The following is a 17,370-nucleotide window of genomic DNA, read 5'->3' on the forward strand; positions in this document are numbered from 1 at the left end:
GATATCTGCAGCTCAGTGGATGTTTCAAAGTTGGGGTGTGGTCACCATGTCTCGGTGTTGTAGACAAAGCAGCAGTAGGGGGTTGAAAGTCATAGTTCATTCATGAACCCCTAAAATGATGTCAGGGCTTTGATAGAGCTTAAGTGTAGTGGGTTAAGTAGCAAATTGGAATCAGAGAGGTAAAGCTGCACAATAGTGAGGGTGTGCAGCCCCCTTTGATGAAGGGCTGGAAAGAGCCAGAGAGGCGGTCTATAGGGAATAGCTATCTGATCTCTTGAGCTTTTCAAATGTGGAGGAAGACTTCCCTGGTGTCCTATGCTTAGGTTTCATGGTTTCAAAGTTGGGAAAGATTTGCCTACAAGTGAATGCCGAGGACAGAATCATTAGAGAGGAGCCGAGGGCATAGCTCAGTTGGTAGAGTGCTTGCTTAGCAAGTATGAAGCCCTGGGGTAGGTTCACAGCACCACATAAACTTCAGCAGGGAGATATTCATGTAATGATAGCACTTGTGGGTGGGGTAGGAGAATGGTCAGTTTTGCTATGTATGAAGTTTGAGGCCAGGCTGCACTAGTGGTCCTTTCTCAAAAATCAAATCAAATCAAATCAAATCAAATCAAATCAAATCAAATCAAATCAAATCAAACCAAATCAAATCAAATCAGAGATCCAATGAAGATACTGGCAGGGGAACAACTTGGATTATAGAATGGCTTAAGGATAGGTGTCAGGAAGGAGAAGGACTAGGTATAGCAGCTGGTAAGGATTTGTGGTTGTAAAGTGAGATTATTGAAGAAGTCTTTCCAAAAATGAGAGATACAGAAGAGGAACAGGTAGTGGCTGCAGGGTGACCTCAGAGGACCAGTGTCACCTTCTTCATAAGAAGGGGATAACAGGAGTCTCCATGACCACTGTCTAAGTTGAGGTACTGAGGGCTTAGGTACCTCAGAGATCAAGGCTCAGAGGAGCAGAGTCTCTGAGGAGAGTGGGGACATTGGACGGTTTCCCTGCAGGGCTGTTCTGTGGCCTAGTGGGCCAAACAGGGGATTTCTCTGATGGGATCACAGTGAGGATGCCATAAGGATGGTGGCCTAGGAATGCTGGTTCTAAGATGGGGAGGTGTATGGGAGTCAGCCGGGAGCACAGGGACACTGTCCTCATAGCTCCCTGTGGTGTCAGCAGTCAGGGTAGCCAGCATCCCACCTGTGCTTGCTGGGCTAACCTAAGGATGTGTAATGAAGCCTTTTGTTTCTGTAGACATGAGCATAGCAGTGGATACTACACAGTGTCATCCTATTTCTTCGGGAAATTGCTGGCTGAGCTAATACCCAGGAGGCTGTTGCCAAGTATTATATTTACACTTATAACATATGTCATAGCCGGTAAGTAACAAAACCAGAGAATGTGTCTTTAGTCTTGGGAGCATGTTTTGGTTTGTACAACTGTGACAAGCCTTAAAGTAGAAAAGTATGTCTCTACTGTGTGTGATCTAAAACAGGTGACTGATGTGAGTACAGCCACCTCCAAACTTCCTTTAAAAAGAACTCCAAAAGCTGTTTATGAAGAATGTAGAAATAGTTTTCAAGCCTGAGGCAGAGCTAATGGTACAAGAACATTTATTATTAGATATCTCTTTTTTGTTTGTTTTGTTTTTAGAGACAGGGTTTCTCTGTGTAGCCCTGGCTATCCTGGAACTCACTCTGTAGACCAGGCTGGCCTCGAACTCAGAAATCTGCCTGCCTCTGCCTCCCAAGTGCTGGGATTAAAGGCGTGTGCCACCACCGCCCGGCTTCCATATGTATTTTAAAAGATTTATTTTTATTTTATTTGTGTGACTTTCCCTCCTCTCTCTCTCTCTCTCTCTCTCTCTCTCTGTGTGTGTGTGTGTGTGTGTCTGTGTGTACTAACTGAACCCAGTGCCTGGGAGGCCAGAAGAAGATGCCAGATCCCTAGAACTAGAGTTACAGTAGAATGTGAGCAACCACGTGGGTGTGGACAAGTGAATCCAGGGCTTCTTCAAGAACAGCACATGCTCTGAGTCACTGAGACATGTCTCTAGATGAGCCATGCATTTTCTTTGTGTTTTTGTATAAGTGCCCTTATGTAAGTGAAATATTGAAAAGTGGATAATATGGCATATGTATGTATGTATGTAAAAACTCTAAATGTGTACAGTGTCTTATGGTACCAGCTTACAAAGAGAGAGGACACTGAATCTGGGGTGTGTTGAAAAGAAATAATATTTTTTTGTATTTTATGTAGATTTTTTGTATTTTATGGTTAGATTTCATCCTAGACTCTCTAGAGTTTCCAAAATTTCAATGTACACATGCATTGTTCCAAAATGAGTACAGATAAAGCTTAGAATTCATTTAACAAGAGATTTATTATCTAGAATGAGTCCTTTAGGTCATGGGCTGGCTTATGGGTAAATGTTCTTGTCCTGCAAACCTGACAACCTAAATTTGATTCCCAGAATCCAAAAAAGAAGAGAGAATCACTCCAGAAAGTTGTTCTTCTCCGAGATACATGTACACCATGACACATATATATCATAACACATGTATACCATACCACATGAACACCATGACCCATGAAAACCATGCCACATATATATCATGCCACATGCACACCATGCCACATGCGCATCATGCCACATGCACACAATGAAACATGTACACCACAACACATGTACACCATGACACATGTACACCATGACACATGCACACCATGCCACATGTGCACCATGACACATGCACACAATGAAACATGCACACCACAACACATGTACACCATGACACATGTACACCATGCCACATGCACACCATGCCACTTGCACATCATGCCACATGCATACCATGCCACATGCACACCATGCCACATGTGCACCATGACACATGCACACAATGAAACATGCACACCACAACACATGTACACCATGACACATGTACACCATGATACATGAGAATAATGACATGCACACCATGACCCATTTGCACGATGAAACATGCACACCATGACACACTCACACAATTGCACATGCACAGCATGCCGTATGCACACCCTTGACACATGCACAGCATCACACATTCACACCATGACACATGCACACCATTACACATGCACACAGTCCTGTATGTACACCATGGCACATGAACACCGTGAAACATGCACAAAACACACCATGATACATATGCACCTACATTCACAATAATGATAATAATAAGAATAATTTCTAAACAATTAGGGGTGGAGTTAAAAACACAAGACCATGTACGACTTATGCATCAGCTCCATAAAGCTTATGAATCAGCTTATAAAACTCACTGCCTTTCTCCATAGCTGTTGCATGATTTCCTAGGGAAAAATAAAGTTTGAGATGACCTCCCATCCTCTAGGTATTAAAACTACTAGCTGCAAGGTTGTTTAAATCGTTGCCTTAGACAACTTACAAGAAGGGAAGTCAGGGTAGGAAATCAAGCAGGAACCTGGAGGCAGGAGCTGAAGCTGAGGCCATGGAATATTGCTTCCTACCAACTGGCTTATTCCTAAAGACAGGAGCACACCATATTTTAAACGAGAATGAAAAACCACGTATAACAACTCTGTGTGGTCACCTGGAAGAAAATGATGAAACTGGAGACCCAATGTAGTTTCTTATGAAACCCAGGGCCACCTGCCCAGGATGGCGTCATCCACAATCTAACTCTTCCCAATCATCAGAAGCATTTTCTTTCCCTTCCCTTCCCTTCCCTTCCCTTCCCTTCCCTTCCCTTCCCTTCCCTTCCCTTCCCTTCCTTTCTTTTCTCCTCTCCTTTCTTCTCTTTCTCTTTTTTGTTTTTTGTTTTCCTTTCAACATATGGTTTCTCAATATAACAAACCCTGGCTGTCTGAACTCTCTTTGCAGATCAGGGTGGCCTTGAACACACAGAGATCTACCTGCCTCAGCCTCTCAAGTACTTGGGATAAAGGCCAGAGGCATTTCTTCACTGAGGTTTCCTCTTCCCATACAGCCCTAGCTTGTAATAGATTGGTAAAAACTAACCAGCACAATCCTGATCTCAATTTCCTTAGTAATGCAATTATAATAAACACAGGGGAAGGCGGACAGGGGCGGTTTCTCTTGGTGAGTCTCCGGTGAGAGAAGGCATAGAATTTTGGCCGGTTGTATTGCTTGTAGCTCTTCACGTCAGGATCTCATAAGTTGTTCTTAATTATGTATAAATGAAAACACGTGTTATATGGAAAGGTATTTTTCTGACAGGTCTAAACAAGAAGCCATATGATGGGGCTGGGTATGATGGGGCTGGGTGTGTTGGGGCTGGGGAGACGGCTCACCAGTTGAGAGCACTTGCTGCTTTTCCAGGACTGTATGTTTGGTTCCCAACATTGGTTAGCTTTCATGTGCTTGAAACTGTGGCTGTAGAAGATCTGATGCTCTCTTCTGGCCTCCATAGGGAAACTGCACACATGTGGCATACTTTCACACAGACACACATATATACATATTTTAAAATAGAATAATAAAAAGACCCTGTCTAACAGCTGTGTGTGGTCACATGGAAGGAAATAAGGAAACAGGAGATCCAGAGTAGTTGGGTGGCTTTGAAACAGTTTCCAGTCCCTGTGATTCTTAAAGTATTATTTGAAAAATACACAATTCTCTTGACTTAGGTAGCTGGATTAATTCATTTTTTTTCTCTAAGGAGTAAAAACGAGTATGAACTGTTTCTTCATTATGATATATACTGTCATGATGCTGGCTTATTCTGCCAGTTCCCTGCCATTGTCCATAGGAGCCGGGGAGAATGCAGTGGCTGTTCCGACACTGCTCGTGACCATCTACTTTGTGTTCATGCTGGTGAGTGTGGTTTTCTAAGAGAAAAAAAATTCCTCTCTTCCGTCTTGGCATGTAACCTACTCGATAGGTCAGTACTTGGGACATGAGGCCATATGCTAAAAGCTTATTATGGTGTGTAGTAGAAAAGGCACTGTCTTCCTTCCTCTTTTGTGACTATTGCTCTAATGTCAGTACTAGGTTGTAATTAACAGACCATTTCTAGTGGGTTCTTAAAAGACATTTCTCAGAATCATATTAGAAACCATAATAAATTGGAGTTCAGGAAAGTGCTGTGGTTGGCTGATTCCCTCACAATGGGACCATTTTGCTGCCTTGCTTTCATACTGGTGTAAGAGATTTGCTGCCATTTTAGCCACAGCAGAAATGAATTGGTTTACTCACTAGTCTCTAATGAGAAAGCAAAAGTCATGAGAATGTGTTTGTCAGGAGGACTCTTATCTCAGGGCTCCCTTGTGTTATGAAAAGCATTAGAAATGGTGGGAGATTCTAGAGTCCTTAGTACTAAGTTAGTCTCCTGTGTTAGCACACTTATGCTTATCTTTGTAAAAATCGGTTACTCAGTCTTACACACCCATAAGTTATACACTTAATGTATATGAATCAATGGATAAACAGAACCAGATTCAACACTTTCCCACCAAGCAGATCAGGTGAATAGAACTATTAAGTGTGCTGCTATTTACATCATTTCTTCTGGTGCAAGAGCATTCTGTGGCTTAGCAATGGGAGATGCATGGCTTTGAGAAAGTGGTCAGTTTTGTTTATATTTCCTATTTATATAGTCATATGCATATGGCCATCCAGGAATGCAAATCTTCAACAAATGTTTTCAGTTAATTTTTTTGAACTATATAAATGCCTATAAGATGTTTTGATCAAGTCTACCCCTATTTTCTCCAAACCAAATTGAATGAGAAATGTCCCTGAGCCTTAGGGGTCACTCAGTTCATAATTGCTGTGTGAGGTAGAGATGTGATGGGGAAAGCATGTCTCTGGGGGCAGATACTAAGTGGTTGTGGTCCTCCCCACTTGCTGTGCCCTCCCTGCTTTGTGAATTCATGTGAACCTGTGAGCATCCAGCTTCCTGATCCCACATCCATGCCTGCTGCCTGATGCCTGCTGCCATGCCCCTTGCCAAGATGGACTCATCACTCTGGAACCTGAAGGCTGAACAAACTCTCCCTTCTACAAGTTACCTTGGCCATGGCACTATCTGAGCATCTGAGAAGTAGCTGCTACCTGTTGTGTTTCACTTACTAGTCCTCCCATCCTACCTCAGGTTTTGCTTCACTTTTTATAAGCACACTGGATGTCTTAGACTGTTTGCCTGTGCCTGTGTATAGGGTCATATCCTGGAGCAAAGGCTGGCTTTCAGAGGCTCCATCCTTAAAGAAAACTGGTGCCACATTCCCAGCAGCTGCCAATAGCACCTCAGCTAAGGGTGGGACTTCAGGTCCACCTCTCTCCTCCATGCTGACATGTGTATGACTTAATCTTGTTCAAGTGTTTCTCATGTTGTCGCACTGTTTTACATTCATATCTGTCACTGTAAAATTGTGACTGGGTGACACCGCTTCACTGTAGTTACCCACTGCTTCTGGCTTTTACAAATTTTTCTAACCTGTTTCATCACGATCCTTAAGCCTTGCAGGGAGAGGTGTAATACAGACTTTGTTCAGGGCTGGATCCTTTGCAGTCTCTTCTCTCTAATGTTATTGGTCTTTGTCAATCACCATCTACTGAGGTTTGGGGTCTCTGTCAATTACCATCTTCTGATGCTATGGATCGCTGACAGTCACCATCACTGAAGTTGTGTGTCTCTGTCAATCACCATCTACTGACATTGTGGGTCTCTGTCAATCACCATCTACTGAAGTTGTGGGTCTCTGACAGTCACCATCACTGAAGTTGTGTGTCTCTGTCAACCACCATCTATTGACTGTTGTGGGTCTCTGTCAATCACCATCTACTGAAGTTGTGGGTCTCTGTCAGTCACCATCTACTGAGGTTGTGGATCTCTATCACCATCAGCTGCAAAAATAAGCTTCTCTGAATTACTGTCTGAGATGTACTAATCTATGGGTAACTCATTAGAAGTCAGTTTAATACCATATCCATTTAGAAGAATAATAGCAGAGTCTCCCCTGATAATTATGACCTCACTAGCCAAAGTGTCACAGATTTTGTATCTTGTAGAACAGGCCATAATGCAATCAGACAGTGAGTGTTTGGTTACTGCCATTGTAGTAGTCTGTCCACTGTCCCCCATGTGCATCCTTTTCACCCAAGGGAAAGAGAAGCAGAAAAGAGGCAGGGGGAATGGTCACTGTCCTTGAGCGTACTTCCAATTTCACCAGATGACTCTTGGAACCCCCTCCCCCAGATTTCAGCACTTTTGGATCACTGCTCATAATTTACATCACCCAATCAAAATGTTAAGTCACCACACACAGGAGACAAAGACAAAGTAATGAAACATTCTTCCCATTAATTACATCAGGACTTGTACTCACAGTACTCTACCTAGCCTGCTGGCCTGCCAATCAACAAGTGTCTATAAAGGAGCCTTGGCATTTTGGTTCTTAGAGCTAAAAGCCTGTAACATACTTGGGTGCTCCTGTTGGGAGCACACCACCACAAGTTTTTTGGTGTGTTTCTCTCTGTGGAGTCCTGACAAATGCAGCTCAACTACTCATTTAAGGCAGACCAATATGCACATGTCGTCAGCAAAGCATCCTTCATCACATGTCCTTCACTTGCTTGCTTTAGCAGAATATCCTCTGTGCTGTAACCCCCCTTTAACAAATCATTCCTTCACGAGTGTGCCTTAGTCCTTCACCTGTGTCCACTTGAGGAAAACGCTCCCTCATGTGCTTGCCCCAGCAAAACACTTTCCAACACAACTGACTTTCCAAAGAACCTTTATGTTTCCACTCCACCCCTAACATGTTTCAGATGTGAACAAATATGGACACCCTGCTGAAGCTGACAGGGTTCTTACTGAGATAGTGAAACTCAGCTGTAGATTTCAACAGCAACAACAAAGACAAACTTTAAAATACCATATTGTTATTGGTTTCAATGATTGTGTTTTACTCTTCTGTATACTGATGATAAATAAATAGTTGCTTTTTAAATGTATAGTGTAGACAGTCAAACACCCATGTCCCATGGACTTTTTTTTAAAGTCAGTTTACAAAATGTAATAAGAATGTAAAAATGATTCTTTTATGTTGGAACATGCCTTTAATCACGGCACTTGGGAAGCAGAGGCAGGTCAATCTTTGTGAGTCTGAGGAGCAGCCTAGTCTATAGAATGGATTCAGGGCAGCAGGCTAAACAGAGAGACTCTGTGTCAAAAGAATGAAAAACAAACCAATAAAAAGAAGAAGAAGAAAGGAAGAGGAGGAAGTGGTAAAGATAGATTTTTAATAAAGAACAATTTATGTATGAAGATTAAACTAAATATTTCTAGAACAGAAAGAAAAAATTTGATGTAGGTTTCTACCAAACAAGTTTGTTATTACGATATGTAAGCAATAAACCTTAGAGATGATAGACAGGGTATTTTCAATTTGTAAGTGAATGGTAAGTACATTGATGACAAACCTTTACTTAGATCAACAGAGTTGATATAAGTGTTACCAACCCATGGTAACAGTTATAAAAACTGACTTCTAAAGCTTTACACAACCAATTTCAATTATCACAGATACAAAACAAAATTACATGTAATCAACATGGTTACTTGTGACTTAACTACTTGACAAGATAAAACCAAATTCATTTTAAACTGTGTGAGATTTAGCTACATGGTGCACAGAGTTAAAGTGACAAGGCTGGGAAATCTGTTCTATTTTCAACAAATCTTGAAAGCTACAGCCAAGAAAACAATGTTGATCAGACAGGACATGCAGTATTTTGGTGATTGTCTTCTTAGGTCAGACAGGATGCAGGACAATGAGACCCCTCTGGTAAATGTCTGTTTCAGAGAGGCCATGGACCAAACTCTAACCAGCCTACATCTTACAATAGATCCACTGGGGACCCCAAGCTATGAGTGATGCAATATAGGGGTTACAAATGTGTGTGGGGGTTGCTGGTTGGTTCTTTTGTCAACTTAAACCAAGCTCTTGGTCATTTTGAAGAGGGAGCATTGTCAAAAGGTTGTGGGGCTTGCCCAAGTTTTCAGAGTAAGTTCTGAACAACCAGGGATACATAAATGAGAGAGAGAGAGAGAGAGAGAGAGAGAGAGAGAGAGAGAGAGAGAGAGAGAGAGAGAGAGAGAGAGAGAGAGAACAAGCCTCAGTACCTGCATTGAGAAAATGATTCCACCAGATTCACTTATAGACAAACCTTTGAAGGTAGTTTCTCGATTAATTGATGTGGGACGGCCCAGCCCACTGTGGACAGTACCATTCTGGGAAGGTCATCTTGTGTTGTATAAAAAAGTAGACTGAGGAAGTCCTGGGTGTTTGCCAGTGATCAGCATCCTTCATGGTCTCTGCTTCAGCTCCTGCCTCCAGGTTCCTTCCTCCTGTGAGTTTCTGTCTTAGCTGCTGTTAATGATAGAATATGGTCAGGGTTGTCAGCTAAATAAACCCCCTTTCCCATGTACTTTTGCTCATGATGGCTTTTTTACAGCAATAGAAAACAAACTTAGGTAAGAATCTACACAAGTCCGACTTGGGTAAGAGTCTACGCAGGTGTTTGCCAAATGTTCCTGTTAATGATTTGTAACTTGCGAAAACAGAAAAGGAGGGTTGGAGACAATTACAAACACATGTGAGATCTGAACTGAAATTCTATGGAGGTATCCAGATGGACTTTCACAGATATCAAGGGAACAAATCAACAGACAAGCATAACTGTGTCCTGATAGGATGTGCCGCCTCCTTGGATGGACACAGGCCTCCACCCTTCTCTCCACTGCTGCTACTAGTAGGATGAAGGGTCTTAGAGTAACTCATGACTAAACAGATTTAATTAAGGGTAAAATAGCTCTCGAGTAGAGGGGTCCTCTCTCCAGATGAATGTTAGTTACATGGCCTCCTGCATCTCAGCAGATCTACAGGCCTCCCCCAGGAAAACTACAATTGGTTTCTCATAAATGATGTCCTGGATCTCTCCTCCCCAATGCTCCTCTTAGGTTACAGTTTCACCCAGACTCCTCTGGTAAACATTGCCAGCCAATCATTTCCTCCTTGGGAACAAAACACCAATAAACAGAACAAACAGAAACAAGTGAAACTGACCTGGGAGGGACCCTTTCCTGAGATGTGAACTGAAACCACCGTTCAGAAAGTTATGGAGGGGAACACATAACCCAGAACAGTGCTCAGGGAAATGGATGGCCTCGATTTTACCTTAAATTATTAAGGTAAAAACCTTAATAATTTAAAAATCTTGTTTATGATTTTTAAAAATGATGATAAAAATTTGTCAATAGAACAAAAGCAGCTTTTCTACTAAGAGATCCATTATGAGTATCTAGTTTTAGACTTATTTAAAAAAAAAACAGAAAGATTTCTTGGTATAAATTCATGTGTCCCAAGTTTCCCCCTTTGGATCCTGCAGACAGCCATTAAAGTTAATTCTCAAACGCTTCATAACACCACCTCATTCCCTAAAGGACACAGTGTTGCTAGAGTTCACATTGTTTTCACTTTTGATAGAGGCGCTTATAAAAATTGATGTAGAGAACTGAATATTTGGGTGGATGATGTCACTATACAGTGTATGCATCCAAGGAGTGCTTGCTAAGCTTTGAGGAAGGAAATATCTGGGCCCATGTATCCTTTGATTTGAATGGGACACTAATCCTACAGAGCAAACGGAATGTAGTCTCTTTATAAGAGGAAACATGGGGTGACAAAGCTTGCCAAAGTTGCTGCTCTTGTTCCCAGATGTCCAGACAAGCCTCTAGAAACCCTATCAGTTGAGAAGATGAATTATTCCTCATATAAGATGGTGATGGATTCTCTCACCAAACGGTTGTAATCCTTCCAGTGGGTGGTGATCCCTCCAGTGGGTGGTGATCCCTTCAGTGGGTGGTGATCCCTGCAGTGAGTGGTTACCCCTCCAGTGGGTGGTGATCCCTCCAGTGGGTGGTGAACCCTGCAGTGAGTGGTTAACCCTCCAATGGGTGGTAAACCCTGCAGTGAGTGGTTAACCCTCCAATGGGTGGTAATTCCTCCAGTGGGTGGTGATCCCGCTAGTGGGTGGTGATTCCTCCAGTGGGTGGTGGTCCCTCCAGTGGGTGGTGATTCCTCCAGTGGGTGGTGATCCCTCCAGTGGGTGGTGATCCCTTCAGTGGGTGGTGATCCCTTCAGTGGGTGGTGATACCTCCCGTGGGTGATTATTCCTTCAGTGAATGGTGATCCCTTCAGTGAATGGTGATCCCTCCAATGGGTGGCAATATTTCCAGCAGTTTTGCTGTTGTTACTCAGGATTGTTTTGGCTAATCTGAGTCTTGTATTTCCATGTGAAATTGAGAGTTTTTTTTCAATTTCTCTGATTTATGTTGGGATTTTGATGGTGACTGCATTGAATCTGATGCTTACTTTTGGTAGGATATATATTTCACAATATTTATCCTATGGAATATAAGTATAGGAGGTCTTTCTGTCTTTTAGTTTCTTCTTCAGTTTCTTTATTTTCTGTTTCTTTAAAGTTTTTATTGTAGAAATATTTCTCTTGGTTGGATTTATTCCAAGATATTTACCCCACTTTCCCATTTTTGAAGTTATTGTGAATGAAAATCTTTCCCTTGTTTCTTTCCCATTATGTTTATAATTTGTATTTAGAAAAGCCTCTGACTTTTATGTGTGTTGTCATGGGGTTTTATAACAGCAACCGGAAAGTTACTAAGACTTCATAAATTGTGTATTGTGTAAATTGTCTATATGTGACCTTAAAAGCCAGTTCTGAAGCTGAATGTTGTATTTTATGCATAAGCATCTGTTCATGTCAAATCTGGAGGCACACACACTGTCATTGCTTTGACTATTCTAGGACACTTAAGATGAGACGGGGCAAGTATTATGTGAACTGTGTCCTGCTCATCCCCATCAATCCTTTCTGGAAACTCATTATGAATCTGATGTTAGCTTTATAAAATGGCGGGTTGGGCACCTTTTCTGCTGTTCTTCATCAATACTGTGTAGTTTATCAGTTCTAGGCTTGAAATTGTCTTAAGGCTGTATTTTAATTAAATCCCAAAATACTCCTAGTCATGAATAGAGAGAGAGTCAACACTCTTATAAATAACAAGTGTTATTGATCCTTGGAAGTAGAAGTGGATATATGATGTTCAGTGTTTATCCTAGTGAAGGTGTCTACTACTGTGTGGAAACAATTATGCCCCAAATATCTTAGAGAAGAAAGGGTTTATTGAGCGTATTCTTCTACTTGTTCATCAGCAGAGGAGGTCAGGGCAGACACTCATGCTTGGCAGGAACATGGAGGCAGGCGCTGATGTGGAGGCAATGGCGGGTGCTGCTCATGGGATTGCTCCCTATGGCTTGCTCACCCTACTTTCTTATAGAAAACAGAAGCACAGCCTAGGGATGGAACCACCTCCCTAATGGGCTGGGTCCTGCCCTATGAATCACTAATAAAAAAGTTCCACTGACTCAACTACAGGTGATTTTATAGAGGCATTTTCTTAATTCAGGTTCCCTCCATTCCAGTGAATTTAGTTTGTGCCAAGTTGACATAAAATGAGCCAGGAAAGCATTCTTTCAGTATGTGAACCTAAATGGCACTAGTTTTATTCGAATAGTAACTACACTTGGCCTGTCATATTGTCAGAGATTCAACCAATCATATATTAACCATATATGAAACCAATAATGTTTCTGTTCTGAATATTGCCACTCCCTGAATTACACAATATAAACTGTGTAGCTACATAAATGAGATATAATAAGGAATCTGGAATGATTGTAACTATGTAGAATAGATGTATTTAAAGCTTAAAGGATGTGTGCAGACTGCATACCATCTTCTGCAGAGTGCGGTGACAGGTCCTTCTTTTAAAAACCACAAAGAACCCTGGCTTTGCCAAGAGTGAAGACTTTGGTTTAGAGTTAACTGAAAGAGTGTTTTGAAAGATCTGGTCTGAAAGACAAGAGCAGAAGTGGTCAGTAGGATGTAGGGGGTCTTGAAGAGGGAGGAGCTTGTCTAGATTCTTAGTCACCGGACTGGCACTAACTTGTGGTTCTGCTCTTTGTAGTTTTTTTCAGGTCTATCACTATATTCTGGAAGCTTCTTGCCTAAGCTTTCATGGATTCAGTACTTTAGCATCCCTCATTATGGATTTAGGGTAAGATGTCCTGTCAATGTACTTGGGTTTTCTGATTGTAGTAACTAAAATGTATCCTATCTGGGTCCTTTTGTCAGCTATAATCTCTAACTAGCTCCTGCCCAGGAATGTCCTTACAGGAGGAAAAGATGAACAATGTCCTGTTAGTTTTACTTAGCCTAAAGTCAGTAAGTCGCCTGTGCCTTTCCACTGGCGTGTGTTATTTGAGAGAATTGAAGTGTGAGAGAAAGCTCAGAGCTAAGAGGAAAGGTAGATGATAGGATGAAATATTAACAAATCAGTGTTTCTGAGCAATGAGGAATTGATGACAGGATCAGAGGCTACAACATATAGTTCATATCAGGAAATTAACAGAAACAGAAACTATGTAATACAACCATACTGACTTCACGAACTTTCTCTGCAGTGGAGTGTATCTTAATATATTTTTCCTCCGACAATTACAGCTGGTTTTGATGAAAAGAAGCAAGAAAATATTGTTAGTATAATTCAGTAGTATTGTTGTAATTATAGGTTTTATGGGGTTGCAAAATTGGAGTGCAATGAAGGAGGATTATGTGGGTTAATTTAGTTAGAGATTTCACATTTTAGTCAATGGGGAACATCATTATTTCAATCTTAAGCCTCCAGATTCTGGGGGAGTCCAGGCAGGGACACTGGTGTGTTGAACAGTCTGTGAACTTGGTAGGGTTTTTTTTTTGTTTTTTTAAAAAATATTTTGCAAATAGAGGTAAAAACTGAATTTGAAGTTATAGCTGTGTTTATTCTTTGGAAACATGGAAATATGAAACTATTGGCCTTTCCCTGTTCTTGATTTTATTATAGGCTTTGCTGCACAATGAATTCCTGGGACAAAACTTCTGTCCAGAACACAACACAGAAGAAGTCAGTAGATGCCATAACTATGTAATGTAAGTTTGAGTTCAATGTCATAATGGAGCATAGAATGCTAGTAGACTTAGAGGCACCTGCCCTTCCAGGGTTAATAGTCTGTCCTTTGCCTGTTCCCCGGAGTGAATCCCTGTGTACCAGATGACATATGGATGAGTTTTGACTCTACTTCTTTGTGGTGTAGATAATGTTCAGAAAGGGTTATTTGGGTCATTGTGGAAAAGAGTTTTGGTGTTTTGATTGTGGATTTGAGTTGCTTGTTTCAGAACATATGAGTTTGACATAAGCTGCTTTGATAAGTTAGCACAATATATTTTCTAAATGTATAGGGTATGGGACCTATGAGCTGACCCTGATAATGTCAGGGAAGCAAGCTTGAGCTTTACCTGCCAGAATTCAGGGAATTTCCTCTGCCTCACACTTTGAAAGGCTTCAAGAAATAAAGGCTGTGTGTGTGTGTGTGTGTGTGTGTGTGTGTGTATGTGTGTAAAATGTCCTATCAGAGAATATGCCCTGCAATGAAAGAAACAAATATTTCAGCATGTTGAGAAAAATCTTTTTTGTCTAATATTATTAAAATACAAACAGAGATTTCTGATAAAATTAAACTCTTTTGTTTTAAAGTTAGAATACTTTCATTTTCTGATTTGATTTTGATGTAAAAATGACAGAAGAATATTCTCTTATCTTTCAGAAATATTCAAAAATAATAAATAATGACAATTCAAATTTGTGTTCTGAATTGCTGATAAGAAAACCTGTGTGGAGAGAGATCTTATTTCTCACATCTTCTACCCCCCCACCCCTTCCAACCCCACCGGTCTGTCCTGGCTTCTTTCTAATACAACTTCCTGACCAGTTTCTGGCAGATTTGTTAACTGCTAAATCCTACAAGATACAAAGGAATGTTGGGTCACAGGGATGGAGAGACACAGGCAGCTCTTGTAGCTGTGCACAGAAGTCTTAGCAGCAGCTCCTGGCCTAACGTGTGTCAGGCCCATTGCATGCTGCTGTGCTTCCACTGCTACCACAGGCTCAGTCTGTCACCTGTGCTATTGGGGATGTCCTGTAGCTAAGAAGCTGTGGTTGTCACTTCAGTCTTAGTACAGGATCAGACAAGAATTCACTGACTCTTCTTTGAAACTCTTGGTCTCCTCTGGTCCCTGGTCTAGAATTCCATGCTTCTCTTTTTGTGCCTGACTGTCTTTTGGGTCAGCAAAATGCAGACAGAGCTTAGCTCTCCTTGAAATGACTATGCCATTAGGATGCTGGGGTTTTCTACTTCAGGAGTAACAGTACTTGATACTTGCTTTTGGCTGTTGAAGAGAGCAGCATCGTAGATTTGGAAAGGATTGACACCATGAAGTCTACAGAGTTGGACCATCATATGACTGTGTAAACTTGCCACAGTTATTAGGTCTTCATTCTGTATGCCTTTAACTACACTTTTCTGTATGGTTTTTGAAATTAACTAAGGTACCTGACTCAAATAGTTTCAGTTTATTGGCATAATATATAACAAAACTGTAAGCACATCATGACTATTGTCATTTAAATAAAAGGGAGAAATTCTTAATGATGTGTTGAGATTATGAGTTTTTAAAGGAAGCAACAGTAAATACGCTGAATAAATTTTGACATTACCTTTGTGTGTGTTGAATTACAGATGTACTGGTGAAGAATTCTTGATGATCCAGGGCATTGATCTCTCATCGTGGGGCTTCTGGGAGAATCACCTGGCATTGGCTTGTATAATGATTATCCTCTTAACAATTACCTATGTGCAGTTATTACAGGTTAAGATATTAGAAGTTCTTACTTCCTGTGGGAGGAATTTTCTACAGTTGTTTAAATAGATGTGATTCCAAACTGCCTTCTAAATGTTTATAATTATACTCATGGACAAATGCCACAGAGAGGGTCTCGCTACCGTGAACTGTGGTGAATTCAGAGACTCACAGCTGCTCACAGTTCAAGGCAAGGGACACCCAAGTACTTAACCACAAACCAGACACCTATAGCATGTCCTCTATAGATCAGAACATTGTGGACTAGGAGTAGAAAGAGGGCAGGAGCTAGAATATGAGAAGAAGGATTGGAAATGCAATATTGTGGTCATGCACAGCCATGGCAACAACCATGGTCTGTGTCCTAACTCTCCAGCTACCTGCACAAGACTGGATCCCGCACCAGCACCAGAAGGAACAGAAGGGAACTCAATGGGCCCATCCCCTGTTCTGTTCAACTATTGGCTACTGGCAGATTATGGGAGAGAGGCAGTCATTGATTTCACATGTATACTCATATTTGAGCCCTCAGGACTACAGTGGAAAGTCTGAAACCCTGGGTCCCAAGGACGGCCCTGTTGAAACTCTGTGTCACAAGACAAACCCAAAGATGTGAAGGTGAGAAAGAGACTTGTAAAGAGGAGACTGTAAAGGGAGTGTAAGGGAGATGAGAGGGGTGGGATGGAGGGGGCATGGCTGAAATGCATTATATATGGAATTGTATGTTTTTAAAAATAAAAATTATAAATATGCATCAGAAACTTTTTATGGAAAGTATCTAATGTAGTTTTTTTTTTTTTTTTTTTGGTATTTGGTATCTGTCATACTATAAATCAGCAATGATTTTTCTTAAAAAAATAACAAAATAACAACAAACTAAATTATAGAGTCCAAGCCCCAAACTAGTGTTATTAAGTAGTGCATGCTAGTTCATCTCATTCATAATAATCATGAAAGATAATTAATCAAAAAAAATTCACCCGGAAAAGGAGAATTTGTCCTGGAAAATCTTACAGTCATTGGTATCAGTTTCTTCATCTTTACAGTGTGAACATAAACTATTATCCTCCACATGTAATAGATAATGAATCCATGAATTGTGGTGGGAAGATTAGGTTTACGGTCATTCTCAGCAGACACTATGTTTGAGGGTAACCTGGGCTTCAGAAGACAATATCTCAAAATAAAAACAAACAAACAAAACCCCATACATAATGAGTGACTATAAAAACATCCTTGTTCAGCTCATTATGTAGGTAAGATTTATGGAGAGTGTCTCAAAGTTTCCATTGCTGCAACAAAAGATCACGACCAAAAAGCAGGTTGAGGAGGAAAGGGTTTACTCATACTATATTTCTGCATTGGTGCTCATCACATAAGTAAGTCAGAACAGCTTCTACTGCAGGGCAGGAACCTGGTGGCAGCATCTGGTGATGAGGCCATAGAGGGTGCTGCATGCTGGCTTGCTTCACCAGGCCTTCTCATCCTGCTTTCTAACAGAACTCAGG

The 17,370-nt window shown here is 41.1% G+C and overlaps 2 protein-coding genes across 3 annotated transcripts in view; both read left to right on the plus strand.

Moving 5' to 3' along the window:
• Window positions 1-16,579, plus strand: part of LOC127696623 (ATP-binding cassette sub-family G member 3) — a 48,477-nt gene extending 31,898 nt beyond the window's left edge. Inside the window, exons 13-17 of one of the 2 annotated variants that reach the window (XM_052199459.1) lie at window positions 1,255-1,379; window positions 4,704-4,858; window positions 13,095-13,184; window positions 14,010-14,095; window positions 15,742-16,579. In XM_052199459.1, the coding sequence (XP_052055419.1) occupies window positions 1,255-1,379; window positions 4,704-4,858; window positions 13,095-13,184; window positions 14,010-14,095; window positions 15,742-15,931 (646 nt within the window). In that variant the 3' untranslated portion in view covers window positions 15,932-16,579. The remainder of the gene's footprint in view (window positions 1-1,254; window positions 1,380-4,703; window positions 4,859-13,094; window positions 13,185-14,009; window positions 14,096-15,741) is intronic. The other variant, XM_052199460.1, reaches the window with a different exon arrangement.
• Window positions 1-17,370, plus strand: part of LOC127696630 (guanylate-binding protein 6-like) — a 208,950-nt gene that overhangs the window by 98,374 nt on the left and 93,206 nt on the right. The window lies entirely within an intron of this gene.

This window comes from Apodemus sylvaticus, chromosome 11 (assembly GCF_947179515.1).
Source record: "Apodemus sylvaticus chromosome 11, mApoSyl1.1, whole genome shotgun sequence".
NCBI lineage: Eukaryota > Metazoa > Chordata > Mammalia > Rodentia > Muridae > Apodemus > Apodemus sylvaticus.